This window comes from Schistosoma mansoni (genome assembly GCF_000237925.1).
Source record: "Schistosoma mansoni, WGS project CABG00000000 data, supercontig 0126, strain Puerto Rico, whole genome shotgun sequence".
NCBI classification, from domain to species: Eukaryota; Metazoa; Platyhelminthes; class Trematoda; order Strigeidida; family Schistosomatidae; genus Schistosoma; species Schistosoma mansoni.
In genome coordinates this window covers 656212-676919 of record NW_017386035.1, presented here as the reverse complement: position 1 = coordinate 676919, position 20708 = coordinate 656212, and the positions used below count along the sequence as shown (strand labels likewise).

General features: G+C 38.7%; 2 protein-coding genes across 2 annotated transcripts in view; one reads left to right on the top strand and one right to left on the bottom strand.

The window, feature by feature from the left end:
• The first annotated feature begins 6136 nt into the window (after nt 1-6136).
• Smp_015220 (transcription initiation factor, putative) lies at nt 6137-15802 on the top strand. The gene is made up of 5 exons (XM_018790097.1): nt 6137-6372; nt 10816-10981; nt 12043-12170; nt 12912-14129; nt 14374-15802. The coding sequence occupies exons 2-5, from the start codon at nt 10831-10833 to the stop codon at nt 14911-14913; spliced, it is 2037 nt and encodes a 678-aa protein (XP_018646395.1). The 5' UTR covers nt 6137-6372; nt 10816-10830; the 3' UTR covers nt 14914-15802.
• Nucleotides 14384-20708, bottom strand: part of Smp_130440 (hypothetical protein) — a gene marked incomplete at its 5' end in the record, with an annotated part of 114414 nt that continues 108089 nt past the window's right edge. Inside the window, 2 exons of the mRNA XM_018790086.1 lie at nt 14384-15815; nt 18346-20079. Coding sequence (XP_018646394.1) covers nt 18363-20079 — 1717 coding nt within the window. The 3' untranslated portion in view covers nt 14384-15815; nt 18346-18362. The remainder of the gene's footprint in view (nt 15816-18345; nt 20080-20708) is intronic.

Here is a 20708-nt window from a genome sequence, read left to right as displayed (position 1 = left end):
TAGAGCAGACTCAGGGAGACTAGGCTCGTTAAAGATCTGGGGATGTATTGACCAAGTATTGAAATTTTGCCAAGATCTAGATCAGAGGGATATTTGCTGACGCCCAACTATAGCTGTGTTTTCCAACCTAAAAGCGGTACTCGACTCCGTTGAGCGACAAGTTTTGTAACGGTAGTTGTCAGTAAAAGGTGTCCTGAGAAAGTAAATTAACCTTGCGAAGGTCCCTCACCCAGACACAATTGGTAGAAACAGACCTTACGACAAACTATTATTGGAATTATGAACCTCAAGTGGTTTGCGTCAGGGTTGCTGATTATCATTTTTAATTAGTTTCGTCATGTCTATGTAAAAACCACAAATTCCTCACTTAACTTTTCAGGGGTTGATCATCCTAGAAACTCACTAAACAACAATGAGTAAGATGACAATCCTATGTTATGAAGACACACACATGGTTTGCACCATATTACTCTACAAACGTGAAATTTAGGCTAAAATGTAGAATACATGCGTAGGCTAAAGGTTTTTGATAATAGGTGTTTTCGAAGCATTGCTTGCCTATCATCGAACGACCGGGTGACTAGTGGTTGGGTTAAGTATAGGGCACTAGACAAAAGTCAGTCAGTCAGTTACAGCGTAGAACTTCGTACGTGCGTACATCAGTTCGAACTGCCATACCACATTAGCACAGAGATGAAGTTGTCGATTCAAATCCCATAGTGGTAGAAGTAGTAAGAGTATAAGCATTATGTGAAAGATTAGGGTTTGAAGATGTTATTGAAGGAGTATAATACAGTGAGATAAATTTGAAAAGAGAAAAAAGATAGGTACATGAGGAATTTGGAGAATTAGAATTTGGTAGAACACAAAGAGTGGATTCACCTTCGCCATGTCATTCAAGGTCTCTATCCATCGATTGCTATCATCTCGCGAATCCCAACTACGTAGTCTACACCTACCAACATGGCTCAGTCTACTTGTCAGCGACTTCATGGATTTGTGCCACGTTTTGGTCTGGCCGCCCCTAGCTTTCTTCCAACTTACTCCTACACCATAAAGCATTGCACGTCGGGACAGTCGGTGGTTGAGCATACGTAACACGTGTCCCAGCCATCTCAACTGATGAAGTTTCACTACTTCATCAATCGATTTGCCATCATTACCTAGTAACCGTTTCCTAACAACTGCATTACTTACCCGGTGGTCCCAGGATATACGAGCAATGCTTCGAAGACACCTATGATCGAACACTAGTAGCCTACGAATACCCTCTGCTCTTACTGGCCATGTTTCACTGCCATAAAGTAGGACGGAACGAACTGCTGCACAGTAAACACGTCCTTTGGTTGCTAGGCGGATATCTCGCCTACGCCATAAATGACGCAAGTTGGCGAAAGCTAGACGAGCCTTCTGTATCCGTGCTGAGATTTCGTCACACACCAGACCACAAGGGCTGGTGAGACTCCCGAGATAAGTGAAGCGGTCGACACGCTCAACTACTTCACTTCTATTATTAGTTTAGATGTTGGTGCAACCCAATCTTGAAGTAACATTTTGCATTTTATTTCTGTGTTCTAGGACCAGAATAAGTGTGAATATCTGGTCTACACAACCACGTCCAGGTCGAAAACCAACCTGGTTTTCTCTAGGCTGCTCTTCATGAGCTTTGGTTAGGCATCCAAGTATTATTGAAGCTAATATTTTAGACATTATATTAGTCAAACTGATCCCTCTGTGATTGTCACAGGAGGACTTTTGTCCTTTCTTATAGACTGGCAAAATCAGTGATTGGGACCAGTCAGATGAAATTACGTCTAGTTCCCAGATCCTACCTAAGACCTCAGTCAATTTCACTGCTAGTACTGGACCGCCATCCTTAAGAATCTCAGGGCTAAACCTGTCAGGGCCTGCTGCTCTTCCACGCTTCAGATTTCCTATAGCCTTTCAACCTCGTAAAGAGTTGGAGGATTTACATTAACTTGCCATTCAGGTCGACTTGGGATCGTAGGAAACCAAAGTGTGACTGAAGGTCAGTTGGACTGATCCCTAAAGTGTTCTGCCCATCGATCCAATCTCCTGGATAGAGAATGAATAATATGTCTATCTTTTGCCGAGAAAGTTTCGCTGACAGTTGGGTTCCTAATACCGGTTTCCTTAACAGGTCTGAACAGTTGTCTGCTGTTTCCTATTGCCGCTGCCTTTTTCATCTCTCTTGCTTTCGCTACTCACCACTGTTCGTCATGTTCAGAAACAGATGGGATGAGTTTTCGAGCATCTTTCAGTGAGGTAGATGCTGCTGAAATCCATTATTTCTCCTTAACCTTATGGTTTACAGTACTAGCGGATATCACTGCTGTTTCCACAGCTTTTCGGATGTCATTCCACGCTGCCTCGGGGTGAGCATAACTTACATGGCTGACTAACTGTTTTTCTAGGTGTTCCTGAAATATATTCTTAGCTTGCCTATCATTAAGTAGAACCCTTAGAGGCTCCCCTGTAGTGTCTTTCCTACGTCCAGTAAGACGCAGACAGATACGTGCTCGCACTAGAGCATGATCTGAATCTAAACATGTGCTCCAGAATGAGTGACAGTCTTCTATCGAGCCCCTCTATCGGTGGCTGATGGCGATGTGATCTAGTTGGGTCCAACGTTGGGACGAATTCGGGGGTCGCCATGTCAAAAGATGCTTTCCCTTGTGCTTGAAGTTAGTATTTGCAAGAAACAGGCGGTTATCTGAGCATAGCTGCAACAGACGGTCACCATTATCTGTTCTTTTAGCCATGACACCATAAGATCCACCCAGGTGTCTTTTCTTTTCACTCAGTTTACCTTCTTGAACATTAAAGTCACCAACCACTATTACTACATCCGAACGTCTAGCTGTTCGGAGAAGGTCAGTCAGTTTCCTGTAGAACTCCTCTTTTATATCGTCTGAGCTGCAGTCAGTGGGAGAGTAGGCAAAGACGATAAAGAGGCAACGACGTCTCCCTATCTTCCCGAGTCCTTACTGATCCGTTTAGTCGAACAGCGCATAGACGACTGTCTACTAGAATCCAGTCTAAAAGAGCTAGTTCTGCCCTAGGACTTAATGCTATACCTACTCCAGCGAGGCCATGGGAAGCAGCATCAGGGCTTCCAGATACACGAAGCGTGTATCGAGATGGTTCTTTATTTTGATTAGGTGAGGTCAAATGAATGACACTACTCGGATCTTGTATGCGCGTTTCGGAGACGCAGCACACATCGATGGTGTAAGATTCTAAAGTCCTAGCTAAGGAAGCTTGTTGTCCTATTTGACACAATGTTCGGACGTTAAAAATTCCTACATGTAGTTTAGGGAGTCGTTTCAGGAGACCAGGAATAACGTTCCGCCTACTCGAATCGTTTGCCCTAGCGGTGCGAGGTGATAAGAGGACGTGAGAAGGGTTAGTCGTGGAGATAAGAGAGTTATTAGGAGGTGTAGGAGGAATTTGAATGTGACCAACTTGGTCTCGTGTGCAGTTATGAGTATGAGGGCTAATATCACTTCCAGGCTGCCCACACCGTGGAAGAATGCTTTGTAGTAAGCGACTTTAATGCGCCGTATATAAACTGTGGAGACTTAGAAGTAAGGTCACCAACAACGTCATTTGGTTGCAAACTGTTAGAAGCCTCAATTGCACTAGCTTTATTCCAGAACATTAAAGATCCCACCAGCTATAACTTAAGAAGCTACTCTTCTCTCTTGGACTTAGTCTTCACACACGGTGACGACATCGTTCAAATGACTTTCCTCTCACCTCCAGGGAGAAGTGATCATGCAGCCACCTTATTCAAGTTCATGGATGAAATGTCCTGACAAACAGTTGCGCCGGCCCATCCTAAAATATGGAAGGTAGACATGGAGGCGACAAACTCTGCAGCATCATCTGAAAACTGGATAATTGACTCAGGGACATCAGTAGAAGAGGCATGGACTCATTTCAGGCAGCAATACAATCGGGTAACTCAACCAAATTTACCGTCAACAGTTTGAAAGAAGAAGCACGGCCATACCTGGATAGGTCGAGATATTCAACGTTTACTGAGACGGAAGAAGAAAGGTTGGAACGTTACCACTAGCCCTGACACAGCAAGTACGACGAAATGCAACAGGTAGGTAAGAAATGAGTGTATAATTAAAATCCGTGAATCTCAGAGGAAATATGAAATGCAGTTGTCATGATCTGTAATCAAGCAGCCTAAGAGAATATTCTCATAAGTAAATTACAAAGCAAGAATGCAGTGCTGGATTCTTAACCTAGTTGAGGAAGGGAGTGAATCTGAATTAAGAGAGGACAATCAAGAAAACGCAGGGGCTATGACAAACTATTTTGGGGTGGTTTTCACTCAGGAACATCATCTAGACGAAGAACTAAACTCAAACACAAAGTCAACACACCGTCTACTCACAGTGGACTTTGATCGGGACTATGTAGTAAAGGCTCCCAGCACTATAGACACGGAAATGACAACAGGACCGGATGAATTACATCCCGAAATTCTGAGATATATTGGATAATTTATTGCGGCCACATTGACTGTAATATTCAATCTGTCACTTGACCAAGGTGTGTTACCCACGGACTGGAAAAATGAAATCGTCACTCCCATATATAAAACAGGATCGAGACAACTTCCATCAAACTACAGACCTATCAGCCTCACCAGTGTTGTAGTTAAAATACTGGAAAGAATAGTCAAAAGGACCATAATGACATTCGTGGAAACCAACAACTTGTTAAACAGAAAACATCGTTTCGGAAAAGGTTCATTTTGCACACCAAAACTCCATATAGCAAGGGAGCATCGGACAAAGGCTCTAGACAACGGAAAATCAGTGGATATGGTGTACATAGACTTCAGCAAAGCATTTGATAAGGTGCCGACAAATAGATTACTCTTGAAGTTAGAAAATTTCGGTATTGGCCGACCTCTTTTAAAATGGCTCAAAGATTTCTTGGTAGGTCGTAGACAGAAAGTAAGAATAAATTCCAAGTGCTCCACCTGAAGATCAGTACTGAATGGAGTACCTCAAGGCTCTGTCCCAGGTCCTTTACTTTTTATATCGTATGTAAATAATCTCCCCAGTATAGTTGATTCCTCGATGTAAATATACGCTGACGATGTACAAATCTGGCGAGAAATAGCAGGAGATGCAGATGCATGTGCACTTCAGGCAGACTTAAATATTGTGATTAACTAGTCTAAAGAGTGGCTGATGACTATCAGTGCTGCAAAGTGTGTGTACAAGTACTTTGGGGATACAAAAGCCGATAGGTACAGCATAGGGTTAGTGCCTGTACCAGTAGTCCAGTCTCACAAGGATCCTTGGGTGACAGTGGATCGTGATCTTAAGACCAGGGACCACTTCCGGGAGGTTGCAGCTAAGGGGGTTAGAACCGTATGAACTTTAAGACGAACATTCACCAAATCAGGTGTTGTCATGTTCAATACAGTATACACAACCTTAGTGAGAACTAAATTTGGAAACTGCGCTCAGGCTGCAAGCCTATGTTTTAGAGGTGACTCGGATAACCTGGAAAAATCAGAGAGGGCAGCTGCTGGTGCAATTCCAGAACTCCGGGGTTTACCATACAAAGGGCGGCTTGAGAAGCTAGACCTCTTTACTCTGTCCTATCTCAGATTAGGAGGTGATCTGATTTTGATGTATAAAATACTAAGAAATTGTTTTGGACCGATTATATCCTTTTTTCTTCCCACTGGGCGGGACATCTCAGAGGACATAGCAGGCGAGTAGAAAATCCAAGAACGAACGAAATACCCGTGGCCTACAAGTTTTCGCTATTAGTCATCAGTTATTTGAACCCGTTATCCGAAGCAGTGGTGTCTGCACCTTCAATTGACTCATTTAAGAGAAGGCTAGACACTCACGGAAGCATCCTAGAAGTGTAATAACATAGACTGTAAGCCAGGCATTTCTAAACACTTGATTAACACTAATACATACGAAGCTAATAATTAGTATTCAAAACACTCAGTTAGGTGATCTTACACGCTTAATTGAGATAAATTGGTCTACCAACTTGCTTTAAATGGTGCGCTAGATCGACGAGCGCGGCCTTTAAGTTATGGGTGATCGGCCTGCAGGTTGGGCGTATAAGATGTGTTCTGGTGTTTAGTCTATGCATTTTATTATGTAGTTGCGCATTGTTTTCCAAGATTTCTGTTTTGTTGTTAAGTCATGTAACTTCAACTTGCACAAGACAAATCATTTGCTGTGATCTTCTATCTATGTAGGTCAACAACAACATTTGCCAGTGCCCGTCCGGATACCGCTGTCCAGTATTCGTGCACAGACAAGGCCTCTCGGAAATATTGTCCCTGCCAACGTAAGTGATATGTTTTAAGGAATTGAGGTCTCGTCAACCTTTGTTTTTGTACCGTCTGTAAGACGCCAGAGTTCTTAGTAGGTAGTTTCCGACGTCCCTTAGCTTCCACTTCACAATCCTTTTATAGACAAACACTGGGAATATTTTGAAGACGTAGGGAGAGTCCTAGCCGTTTATCTATATGCAGATCAGTATCATCTTTACATTTGATGATCACATTAAGTGGTACCTAATCCGTGGTCTCATCTAGCATTAACTATTCTGTAAGTTCAGATTTGATCCGACCAAGTAACCGAAAACTTGTAGATTCCTATATTTGCATGCATACGGATCTGTGTTGCTGGCCGCTGGCATTCCCTGGAAGTTGTCTGTCTCGACTACACATCACCAAATTTCTTAGTCAATTACCTAGAAATAACATGCTTTTTCTCAGCTTTAACATTCGCAAAGTAGGAACATGAATGCTTTACCACGCTACACATTTGGCTTGCATTATAGCACGAAGCTAGAACAACATAAATAGGATCAATGTCATACGCAATATACGTGCCTAACGTATCTTTTTTGACTCATTGCTAAAACGCACAGTGGCAATTAAACGTGTCAATTTCGTCTTAAGGTGTGTTGGAGTGACCTTTTTCACACTTGTGGATGGTATTGAACATAAAGGAAATTTTTTTGCTTTACTTACGTAATGTATTTTACCAATTCAAAGTCGAATATAAACTTTAGACAAATGCGTCGTAATTATCGTTTTTATTTTTTATCCGATATCTGGGGTGCGGGCACAGTTGTCTGTTACAAAGTTTAGGCGGTGGGCGGTTATGAAGAGATATTAGTAACATTGTAAACATCAGTACTACAACTGTTGGTCCCAAGCGTCCAGTTTCATTTCTTATCTTACACAAAACTAAGGTCAAAACTAGTGATTTAATGATTTGATACTTATAGTGAATTCTGTGGAAATAGAAATCCAGAGAGTGTTTTTGACATATCTCACAAAGGTCTTTTTCACATACCATCTTAAGAGCAATGGGTCTTGAAATGCTCGAACACTTCGAAGTTCCCAAAATCTCAGTTTTGGTAAAAAAAAACTAGTCGGCTCGGAGACCTAATTTCAGGGTTCAGACTATGTAAACTTGCAAGACTGCAACTCACTGCGTGATTTCACTAAACACTTCCTTAAAGGAGCTGCTATCACTATCGTGTTCTATTTATCTAAGAAAAGCAGTACGAATCCGAAATAACTTTTGCAATGTGTCTTCAATTGCGTCCTGATTACACGGCACCCTCAACTTGGACTATATCAGGTGATAATCCATAGAGGTATCTCGTGAATATATATAGCCGGGCAGATCGCTGATTTAATATTCTTGCTGCAACATCTTAACTAAGCAGAATGTTGTTCTATAAATCCTCTTAAAATGCTATTAAGTTATTAACCGTCAGTAGATTTTTACCACAAGGATTCATAGACTGATATTCTATCCCTTAAAAACTGGTAGTCTTGTTTGGAGATAATCGTAACGCAGGATTTTTAGTTAAAAAGTTGGGATGCTGGCAAACTTAACATCCTCTGGAAAGCAAACAGTTGTTAATCTTCGGTGTTATTTCAAAAGGTTCCTTAGTTTCGGAATTCCCTTATTCATTCGTTTACGGTTTCCCAGTACTTATAATCGTAAGGCATCTGGTGTAATGGTTGTAGTGGCACAACGGTTGCCGAGAAATACTTTTGTGCCTCAATAATAGACGTATTTTGATCATTAGATTTCAGGGTTCGGACTTATCACATCCTGTTCTGGATGTTTCAGCAGTGTTTAGTTCGTAGCATGATTCTTCCTACTGCTCTGATCAGTAAGACTATAGTTTATGAACGACCTTTGAGCAACGCTAAAATGACCTTGGAATGTCCACCTACTTACCGCCCCCAAATGCCCTAGTACGGCCGAGAGTGGGGAGAGATCGCTCTCCCTCTCGAAATGCTCTCACATGACCACGTGTATATAGCCTCTGCCAGAGAAGTCCTACTCACTGCCTTCTCGTGGCGGGGGTGTTATTTACGAAATCGAGAGGACGAAAAGCGAATGTCCGGCGCTTTTTAACCGGGTTGGTGGACACGTTGAGTCCACCTAGGGGAGTTGGAAAACCCTGATTTCAAACCAGTGGTGCACATGGGCTCCAGTATCCTGAGGGGAAAAATGGCGTATGAACCAATCGTTGGTCACCGGCTACCATGGAACTGCATCTCCTTACGATGCTCCACTGCCTTATGGATTAGATCTTTAGATCAAAGTCTCCGGGTGTGGTCCCCTAAGAAAACCACCTGCTTCAGTTTGGGTACCTGAGCAGTATCTCAGCCCTCACACAAATCAAATGAGATTTGTGCGGCGCATATGTATCTGGTGCCCCTTTGTACCAGTATTTATGTGTTTAAATAAAATAATAAAAAACCTACTTACCAGGAGTAAATGAAGGTTATATATTAGTGTGAGGAATTAGCATTGGGATTTAGTTGAATGTTACGGCTAGGAATTAGATTTAATGCTTTCACGTAATGACGTCAGCCATAATGACAAAATGATATTTAACGAAATGAGTGAATTAATTTCGCGCTAAAATCCAAGACCTGCTATCTTAAATGTGATTGATTTGTCCATAAATTATAGTCATCCTTTGATCAAATTAAAATAAAGACAAATAATAATGTAGATAAAATAAATTCTCTGGTTCTTCTGTGTTAGGAGGTGGCAAACATATCCAGTTGTAAGTAGTTGGTATATATTGCGACTGGACTTTCGATAAGTTTCCAACAGTCTGTCTTTGGTCATCATGATTGATGGTATGCCAGCAACACTTCAAGGTATGTTTTGAGTTGAAGCATAGGGATTAAGTGAAATTTTATCGCTTATGTGTATTTGATATTGCTAGGTAATGCAAAGTCCATTCAGATCTTTTTGGTATCGATCAATAAAGTGCTGAGCGTCTGTACATTATCACTAAACCATCAGTGCTAAAGGGATACTACAGGAATTCATTATTTATCGTATCGTATGATTATAATCTCACTGCATTCCCAACTTTGTTTCACTTGCCATTTTTGAGGCTAATCTGTTATTGTGTGCTTAGAGAAATGCTTACCACAGTTGCAGTATTAAGGAAAATAAAAGCATAAAATCGAATTTCCCTGAATAAAAATCATGATTTTTCATAATTACCTGTGAACTGTATGATACAGCGCTATCCTTTTGTTGTGTCAAATTAGTGCAAGACTGAACACAGTAAATTATCGGTTTTAGTCACTGAGTTTCTGAAGATCACGAGAGGAATCCACAAATATTTGTACATATGATCAAATAAAAAAAATAATTCAACCCAAACAGTACTGTTTAGTCTTCCTTATGACTGATGAGTTAATTATTATCTATCCTGCTACAACTGATTTTCCCTAATCAGTCGACTCAACTGCTAGTCTACTTCCCTATAATACAGCTTCTATGTAGTCGCCAGTCAGATGCTTGAAGATTTTAGGGTTTGTTCCTTCCCTTAATCATAATCATTGTACTCTAGTATGCGGAACAAGATAACATAAAAAGTTCGGAAGACTCAGGTAAATCCAAGTATTAAACCTGTCAGCCAACCTAATATCGATATTACTTACTAAGATGTTGATACTTTAGACTAAACAAATTTACTCACTTTTCTGAATTGAAATGTAGTGCAATAACTGAATGAAGACTCATAATTAAAATAGCTAAGAAACTTGTGTTATTCCTTAAAACACATGAAACAAAACGTCTTGGGAATTTGTAAATTCATGCATCGGTCCGAGTTGCTATACTTTATTCTCAGGATAAACAATTCACTAAAAGTATTAGGATCAGCGAATGACATATTTTTTACTAGACTGTTGGTTTGGTCAGCTCAGTGTAGCATATTTTAACTAGGTCTATGAACTTTCGATATTTTGACACTACGACTTAGTAACCAAGCACATATCCATGTAATTGACTTCGATCCACTTTTTGTATCATGGTTAGCGATGTCACTTGATTGCTCAAAGTAAAGTAAGTTGGTGAAGTCTGGAAAACGAGATTGATTGAAAGCTGGTTTATTTGACAACTAATTAGATTACTGTCAGTGACAGTTGTTGCTTTTCATGTACCAGTGTATTTCTATCTGTTGACTATGTTCCCAGAGGTCAGATGACTTTAAACAAGTCAACCAATGCTGTTCTTCCGTAACACCTCATGAGATCACTTTTTTGATATCGTTGTCCACACATTGTGAAACCTTCCCATATAAAAATGCAGAAAGAATAGTTATATCCCATTATTTTCTATCTAAAAATTCCATTCAAATTTGAAAAATAACTATTTCCATACTTGGTTTATTCCCGGTGGTACATTTCTATATGACTTCCTTACATAATTTTGTTTTATGAAGGTACCTCGACCACCCATGGTTAACCAGGTGTACTTGCTTCCTAAATCTGGGATAACTAATAATGTCCTTCCAAGTGCTCCGAGTGTGATGCAAGTTAGGAGTTTGGCAGTTGGACAAACTGTACTCCAGCCAAATGGTGTGCTTGCCACCACTCCTGTTATGCCAAGTAAGTCTTCCATCTTAATTTTATATACATATATATATATTTTTTGGGTCAGCTTTACATCAGACTATCAAAACACTTGAAATATTCAGTTCATCTAGTTAAAATCCGAAGCCTTATCTTTATTGTCATTTGTGGCAATTTAATAGCAGCCCGGAGTTATTTAGTGACTTGAGTTCCTCTCACTTCTATGTAGGATATAAAATAAATGTAAAGCAGAAACTCTAATGGCTTCTTTTCTGACTCACATTTGATAATTTCTCAATCCACTAAGTTACACAATTTCTAGGACCCTAACTGGCGATTCATAATGAATCGACAGATAGCAATTCTGCCCATGCTTTACGACCATAACGTAATTACAAACAAACCACTATGCAGTAAACTTTCCTTGGCCCTAGTAGACAGACGAACACTCCACCTGAGATAAAAGTAAAGTAGAAGAAACCCAAACGAGCTTGCCAGCAAGCTGACTCAATCAAGACATCAGTTCATGAAATTATGCACCGCTGATTGGAGTCATTTCATAAAGAGTAGACTTATTACTTGAAGCCATCACAAAATAATCATATCCCGTTGTTAAAGACCTTGGAGGATTTGATGCTAAATCTCATGCAGTGGCCGAGATGTATTCTAACGATTCAGTTGACCTTGGAGTTTGAACCCAAACCTCAAGAGATGACTTTTTTGAGTTTTCATTTTCAACTTCGGATTGTCAGCTTTTCATTTTTTAACGTACCCTAGTAACCATAAATATATAAGGCATTAGTAATGTGGGATTCTCAAGACCAAGTAACTCTATATTTGGTAAATACCTTCCCCCTACGGTACAGTTGATGGTATGTGACAGAATGGGGACGTGAAATTCACCCCTTTTAGTCATACTACCTTCTAGCTGACTAGCGTGGAACATTGGAACCTCTTGAGACAAATTATTGCGAAGTTGATTTCTTTGGAAGCTTCAAGTAAGTGTCCACACATTTTTTCCATTGTCTTCATTAGTTTTTTTGACCGCTTGGAAACTTTTTCAAGAGGTACTTTCTGATATTTGTTTTTATAATCAGGAGTTGTCACATCTCAGTTGGGTTCCTCAACTAAATTAGTGGGATTTTTTAACCAATTGCTAGAACTATCAAAGAACGTCTCAGTTAGCACTCACAGCTCAGTAGCAACGCTAATTCAAGCATTAGTGGTGAGTTTTTAACTAAATAAATTCTAAATTCACTTTGCTTTACATTATATTTTGTATAATTTACAATTCAGTGATCGTGCACAGGTTTCGTTTTTAAACTGCATGGCATGTATATTGTCTGAGAGTTAACATTACTCTTCGAAACCCTAAACCACAACAGCTGGAGTGAGATTTGAACCCTTAATCTACATATCTGTCGTTAAACTCCGTTTCGAGGTTTTAAATACTTCAGCGATTTTTTTGTCTTAGAACCACAGTATTTACTTACACAAAATTCAAGACTCATTAGATATGTTAGATATATTCAAATTAAGATAACTTTTATAACCCCAAAATATTTATATCCTTTCCTTAGATGTTAACATAGTGATCTATTATGTAACGTTCAAATATCCCTTACATTATATTGTTTTGACAAGCAAAATATAACTCATCGACTTCAGACACTCAGATCTGAACTACACTAGATATAATGGCTGTTTCAACTATCCGGTTGCCTAAATCAAAATAGGTAAACCTACAATTTAGTAACCGAAAGTCAGATTTTTAAAAAATAGATCACTACTACCTTTAATTCAATCATCTGAGCAGTGATATTATATTTTGATAAATATCCATTTATGATTCCGTATTTAGTTCCGTGGACGGATATCCCCGCTGTTTTATCAATCGATCTTTTCCTTATTATTTACTTTCGACTTCATGTGTCACAAGTTTTTACCATTCACTTTGTTTATATAGAACGGAGAACTTGATGCCAGTTCGTTCAGTGCACAACTACGTAGCAATCTTAAAAGTGCCAATCCTGGTATGGACCTCGCCCCATTCATAAAGGACAACATAGATTTACTTAGAAGAGATCTAGCTAATGGTGTCTGTCGTCTCCCAAACATACAACCTCCTCCAAAAGATATCTTCACAGGTGTACCCACAGCAGTTCCTGTCTCTATCGTAACAACATTACCTACCCTAGGTCTTCAGCCCCGCTCTAATGCCGCGGTTTCCACAACACTAGTTTCTTCAGCAGTACCCGCTGGTCCTCGTATTACTCTGCCAACGAATACAACTCCTCGCATAGTAGGCACACTCATGTCATCAGTTTCGTCGCCAGTTATTCCAAGTAGTCCTGTCACTGTTCCAACACCTCGAACACAACCCCCACTATTGGCTCCTGCTCCTCCCCGGACATGTATTACATCTGCCACAAACTATGATGCAGCTTCAAGTCCTAACACCGGTGCAAAATATCGTTTAGCTCAGTCTTTTAGTGGTGTTTCATCTTCAGCGTCTGTCGTATCTAATGCAACCGCTGCAACAGTGGTCTCGACACGTTTCACATCGACTATTAACGGTACGCGTCCAAACTACCAAAACCTACGACCAATTATTGCTTCGTCCACTTCCGCAACATTGGGTATCAACCTAGCATCGATAAAATCAGTTGCTGGTGTTTCTGCATCCGTACCCCCTATAATTCGTGCTAAATCTGGATACGTTAACACTTATTCTCCTGGAATTCTACCCGCTGTTCACAGCAAAGTAGGCTCCAATCTCCTCTCCTTGAATGGATCAACTGTACTAATAGAAGGTGTGGACCGAAAACAGAATGACCTCTCGTTTTTGAGCGATGATATCCGTCACCCCCCTATGTCACCTACACGTGACAATCCATTTTTCCCATCAGAAAAAGTTAAGGAAATATTAGAATCTCATGGCATAAAAACACTAACAGAAGAATCTATCGTGTCTCTCGCCCACGGTTTGCAAATATTCATCAAAAATCTTTTATCAAAGTTGAGGATTGTAGTATCACATCGTCTCGATCGTTTAGGCGAGGATTCTCGTTTGGTTCAAACAGATCACACTCGTGAACAATTGAGATTTCTTCAGAAGTTGGATGAACATGACCGAATGAGGCAATCGGAATTAGAAAAGGATCTAATTTTGAAAGCTGCAAAAGTAAGTTTCAAAATATATTTCTTAAGAAAATCTTTAACTTCATTTATTTGCCGAATACTGACTTATTTTTGCAAATTTTAGGTATCTAGTAGATAAGCCCCTTGTAGCGTAACATTAGCTAATATTAGTAAAATGAATTGCACGGGAGTCTCTATTTTACGCTTTTTGTCCTCATTGGTTGATTTAGTGTTTTCACCTTTCAAAACACAATGAATCATTATTTTTTGCACTTTTCCATTTTTAGTCGCGTTCTCGAAACGAAGATCCTCATCAAATGCAGATGAGGGAAATGGCTCGACGGATAGCATCTGAAGATTATGAACGTGAGAAGCAACATCAAGCCAATCTTACAGCTCTTCACGCTATCGGCCCACAACGCAAGCGTCGTCTAGATACTTTAGATGAAATGGGAAACCCTATTTCAACAGATATTTTGGGAGCCTCTCTTTCAACAAGAGATGGTGTGACGAATTTGGTGAGTGCCCTACCTGCTTCTACTGCTAATCGCCTTTCTATTGTCAGTGCCAGTCGACTAGGTTTGGTAACATCAGGACCTAACCTAACGCAGCTCAGTTTAGAAGCTTTACCGGCAAATTCAAGCTCGTTGGTCTCCAGTGTCGGTGGGACTGGTGATAGCGTGTCAAATACGTCTGGGTTTTCATTAGCACTCAGTCTCAGGGCACATCGTGCAACTCTCAGAGATATACAGGTCATACTTTCTCGCACACCGAGACTTCGTCGTACACGTACTTACTATAGGACGTATTGGCGCTCTCAGCCTTAAGAGTCTTTTCTTTGTTCCTTATTTCTATTTTTACAGCGACTTGATTTCTGATTGTAATATGATTTAACTATTTGTTGGCTAATTTTCCTAAGATCATTTACGTTCCCAACCTAACTTGTATCATAAAATCTTTGTACATTATGAGTTTTCACAGTAGCCTAATTCGCTAGGCATCTGGAGTTCTATATATATATATATACGTACACACCGTAATATCTTACTATTGTATAAAATGTGATGTTAGCTTCAGATTACTTTTCTCTACTAAATGTGAGATTCCATGTATTTTTTCATAAAGCCTGCACATTTACCAATTTCATGTATACTTCGTTCGCTGTACATAATTTTCGATTATCCTTTTCAGAAAATAATAAACCTGTTATTTCTTTAGTATTTCACAAACTTCATTCTGTTTTTAAAATTAATCATTCTCATGAAAAGTTGAAACACAACTGACAAACGACTGTTTCACATCTACACAATCTGAGTACATCCAGTTTATTACTAACCAATCTGCGGAAATAAGAGCAACCTATAAATTATTTTACTGAAAAACGCAATATATGGTCGGAGATTGAGTAAAATTATAAATAAGCAAAAGAAATTCTGCAAAGATTAGTTAGTCTGTCATATAATATGCACTTGCATAAAAGAATTACACTCGATAATAGGAAAAAGAAAGAAATGATATCAGTTGTAATAACACTCCCTATATATTTTCAACATGAAGGTCTGGATCCGAAGGTGCCTGATTATATATATAGCCAAACAGGGACAAGAACCCTGATAAAATATTCCTATTGTGCAATATATGTCTGTCCGAAAATATTGGACTAGTGTTTGGAAAGCGCTCAGGTTCATTTATATTGAAAGCATAGTTCGGAATTCAAGACCAGTATGTCCTGAAAATACAAAAAGAAATCGTAAAATGGATTATACCAAAGTCTTGGATATAATCGACCGTCAAACCGTTGTTTTCATACAAAATAATTCTCAATTAAAGGTAGTAATCAGTATTTGGAATTTCCGTTCGTCTGCGAACCCGTCTCATAGTGAACATGGTAGTATTCAGAAAGTCAATGTGCGTTTCTTTATTTTTAATGACGATCATTGGTACGACCTTTGTTTTCTTCTATACTATATTGACTTCAGTTGTTAATAAGTTGTTAAACGATGTCAAGTTTACGGTAAGTTATTTCAGTTGTACACAGATCTAGTGAATATGTGTGTATCTTTAAGCTGACGCATGATTTCTAATCCAATCAAGCTACAACCATCTGTGCTTAGAATACCAGTGTTGCACATAGTGAAATTTAGTAGCATTTCATCCACTTCCAGGCCTATAGGAAAAATATTAATGAGCACTAGGTGGTGGTAATCTTTTCCTAAATGACTAAATATAATTTTGTTGTTACTTGACGTCACACTAAGAAGGCGAAGTGATGGCTCGATAAGTAGAAGTGTGTATAGAAAGAGTCCCTCTGTCTGCCAATATACTCACTTCTATAGCTGTACACCTATCCGATATAAGAGAAATTTGGTTAGATGCCTCACTAGTAGAGCAAAAAAGGTCTGTTCAGTAGATACTTTAAGTCAGGAGCTGGAATTTATCAATAACTCACTGACAGAGATCGGCTACCCTAGTGCGTTCATTAAGAAAAGAAGTACATGTATAATACAAGAAAGAAGTCTGAAATTTCAACTGTTCGAAAGAAACCTTTATACATGAAACTACAATTCAGCGGGGATGTGGCTAGTGATACTCTGAAAGATAGGTTAATGAAAGTAATTAGCAGGACATTCTACGCAGTCAATCTTGCGTTGACTTTCTCGAGTCACCAGCGATGTCTAATCAAACGAAGGAAAAGTTACCTGAGTTGGCCTCCTTTATGTGCATTTACAAGTTCAGCTACTCCTGTGGAGATAGCTATATCGGGCGTACTACTAGGCAACTTAACCAACGAATGAGTGAACATCTACCAGGATGGTTTGGGAAGGGTTAGATAAAAACAATACGCAGTTCTATCTTGGCACATCTAATTGATAGTGATCATGATGTAGATAAATCGAAATCATTCCGAGTGATCTATCGTATACCTCCATCATTTCCCAACGGAATTCGTTCCCGTCTCCTTCATATAGCAGAAGCCATAGGAATTCGTACATTTCACCCCAATTTATGTGTACAGAAGAAATTTGTAAACCCCCTACCCCTTCCGTGGCCGGACATAAGAAATGACATTATTATTTGAATTTTACTCTTAATTTTGTTATCATTTCACTTGTTGTTTACTTGTATCTTCCCAATATTGGTAATTTTCCATCTCTTTCCGTTTGTATTCTTCACTATCTAATTATTTACATACTTCTTATTACGTAGTGATTTTAAGGTTTTGTGATGACTATTCCAAGTCTATTTACCCACGTTTGACCTCCTATTTCCAATGTTTAACTATGGATAAAACTTTTGTTATCGTAATTTAATATTCTTACTACTATCAGTACACCTGTCTTCCCATTATCAACTTGTACTTTTAATTATTATGCGTGGTGACGTATTCTATTTCTATAGAGTTGAGATCATGAGTCAATTGAAGCTAGACTACCATGGAAAACCTGGAAGCACTGGACGGCCGTTTCGTCCTATTATGGGACTCCTCAGCAGTGCGCGTCCACGAACCCACTCTCGCGGGATTCGAACCCAGGACCTACCAGTTTCGAGCCGAAGCCCTTAACCGATAGACCACTGAGCTGGCATCCAACGGTGTTAATTTCTAACTTCAACTGACTCATGATCTCAACTCTATAAAAATACTAAAATCTCCACAAAACCCCTTCTGATAGTATTCTATTTCATTGTGATCATTGACTCAAATTGCCTTGATTGGTCTAACATTTTCGTATAAATATTCATGTATATTAGAGTAAAGCCTGATGACGATCTAATTGAAAACAATTGTTCGCTTACATGTGTTCTAGTTTTCACAATGGGAATCTTTAATATTCCACAATTCCTCACAAAAAATATAAGAACAGTTAATGTGATGCTAAATAATAGTCCGAACCGCCTACTACTTGAACACTGTTAACACACTAGTGGGATTTATCATTTTCTCTAGTTTTCGATTTTGTCTGAAGATAGTAAATCAATACTAATGGGTCTGCAGTGACGTTTTGTTGCAAGCTCATCTCTGATCTAAACCCGTATACCTTGAAAGGTAGCTTATAAGTAAAGTCAGCTATTTCAATACAAGATGCCAGGTATTAAAAAAGTGGAACATTAGATCAATTTGCGGACAAATTCAGTTACTGGCGATCTCTTATTTTTTCATATGACCCATACCTACTTCATGATTAGATAATTACAAGCTAAATGTTATGATAATTCGAATGCTTGTTGATATGTTATCCTCAAACGCAACATATACTTACCTTTAATCTTAAATGAATCAAACCAAAACCCTGTCACTTCCACCTGTATCACTGCCCATAATAATTGTTTTCTCACTTACATGCTTCTGAATATTCAAGTTGGTGGGTGTTTGGTTAAATACAGGTTTTAAGTTGGATGTATTATCTGTTCCTGGTTCCCCAACGATTCGAAACACATATACTCCTTCACTATCTGGACTTACTGTAGACCTTCTCCTAGATACTAACTTAGGATTGCGTCTGGTTGTTTCCTTCAGGGAAGTCTTCAAGATAACGGGACTTTCAGACATAACAGGAATAACATGAGGATATATTGTATTGTCAATTCGCTTTGTTTGATATACTATCTTTAAAGGGTTTGAATTCATTCTATCTAAAGATCTGGATTCTCTATTTGGATGAGTTTGAATGAAATTGGCCGTTTTGTGATATCTCATCAAATTTCGATCTGAACGGTCGTCTAGAGTATTTTTTATTTTCATGTCATAAAGTTTCCCATTATATTGCTGAATACTGTCAGGTTTCGGTAGAATTATGGGTTGTGAAGTAAGGTCTGCACTACTTGTACTAGATGTATCTTGGTTATCATTTTCAAATAGGCCCCACTTACTGAGACTTTTAACAAGTATCTTTGGATCAATGAAATATTCCCGTTCATATCTATCATCTAAATCACTGTATACATGTTTTTGTTTGTCACACAACTTAGCTAGATTGGGTGACTTTGAGATTTGTGTAGTTTCCAACTCTTCTTTAACAGTAATCTGTTTAATTTTAGCCCAGCTAAGATGCTCAGTAGATCGAATTAAAGGTGAGCTCATTGATGTTTGAATAATTGATGGAGGATTAGAAATCGATGCATCGGAATTCCAGCTATTTATTCGAACACTAGACTTTTGTTTCCTAGTTATAGCCACGAATTGATAATCACTTGGAAGACGGCATTGTAACGATGAGGAGCGATTGAGGTGTTTTGCTGTAATTGTTTCGTAAAAATGAGGTTCATTGAGGATACTTGAAGAGTCCGCATCTTTAACATCCTCAGGAGTAGCTAATGGTACTCCTTCAAGTTTGGTGTATTTGCAAGTGTCACCGCCAGGCCAATCTCCTGAGTCACTTTCATAAATACTATTTTCATAATCTGATGAAGCTTTAGTGCATCCATGTGGAGATTGAATTAGTAGTTCTTCATATAAAACTTTCGATGGCAAGTCTACTGATTTGAGTTCTGCTGTGTTACATATCGGCCATACGTTTGCCGTAGATATGACTGGGCTTTTAATAGGTTCTACAGCTTCAGAACAATCATCCAGTGCACATATAAGCGTTCGTTCTTGGTTCCTTGAACCAATGAATCGTAAAGGATCAATTGTTAAAGGTTTAGGAGGTTCTAGACAGAAACGTTGTTTTGCAGCTAGCCGTGACTGATGAGATGGAGATGAAAATAGTGGAGGTATTTTAGATTGAATATTATTTAAATTGTCAGAACATAAAGAAGGATCACTTATACTCGCTTCCATTGGTTTTTGTGAATCAGAATGCACATTGAATTGGAGATTTTGAGGATTGGTTGGAGAAACAGCAGCTGAAGATGCAAATGATTCAGTTGATTTTAAAATCCATAAATCTGTATTTTCATGATTCATTTTTCGGTTAGAATCACGTGCACTTATTTCAGGTGAACAAATCTTGTGGTCATATGAAAATGAGCATTGAGATTCTGACTCACTTGATCTATACGACAAAATATGTAAAAAGTGAGTTCAATTTAACTGTCTATTTTTTAAAACGATCGCAAATATATTGTTCTGTATTTGAAATTCTTATATGTATTGTATTAGAGGAATCTTTATATTAGTATCATATCGAGTACAATTTACTAAGATATTATTTATCTCATAGTAATAAAATTAGAAAAAAGACACTCAGTATTAGAGTGTCTATGTGAATAAATTTGATACTTCACATGAGTTTACAGTTCTTATACTATAGGCCAGAAATACTATAGAATCTAGGAGAGTGATAGGAATTCTCAATGAATATGTTTGAAAATATCCTGATGACAAGATAACTTCAATTTCACAAAGTAACAGTTGTACAAGAAGCTTTTATACTTTTAATCTTTTGCTTTTGAGGCGATATGAATGGAAGGATCCAGTGTCAATCAGTTCTATAGTGTTATTAAAGGTCTTCAGAGAGTTGTCACTTAAAATGATAATGAAGACGATCATTTTTTTTATAAACTTATATATCCTCTCTAATAGGTATAAAGTATTCAACAGACCTAGTTCTGTCAAACGAAAACTCAGATGGAAATTTGTGAATGTATGATTATGTATTTTACGGTTGTGATAGTTATGTAT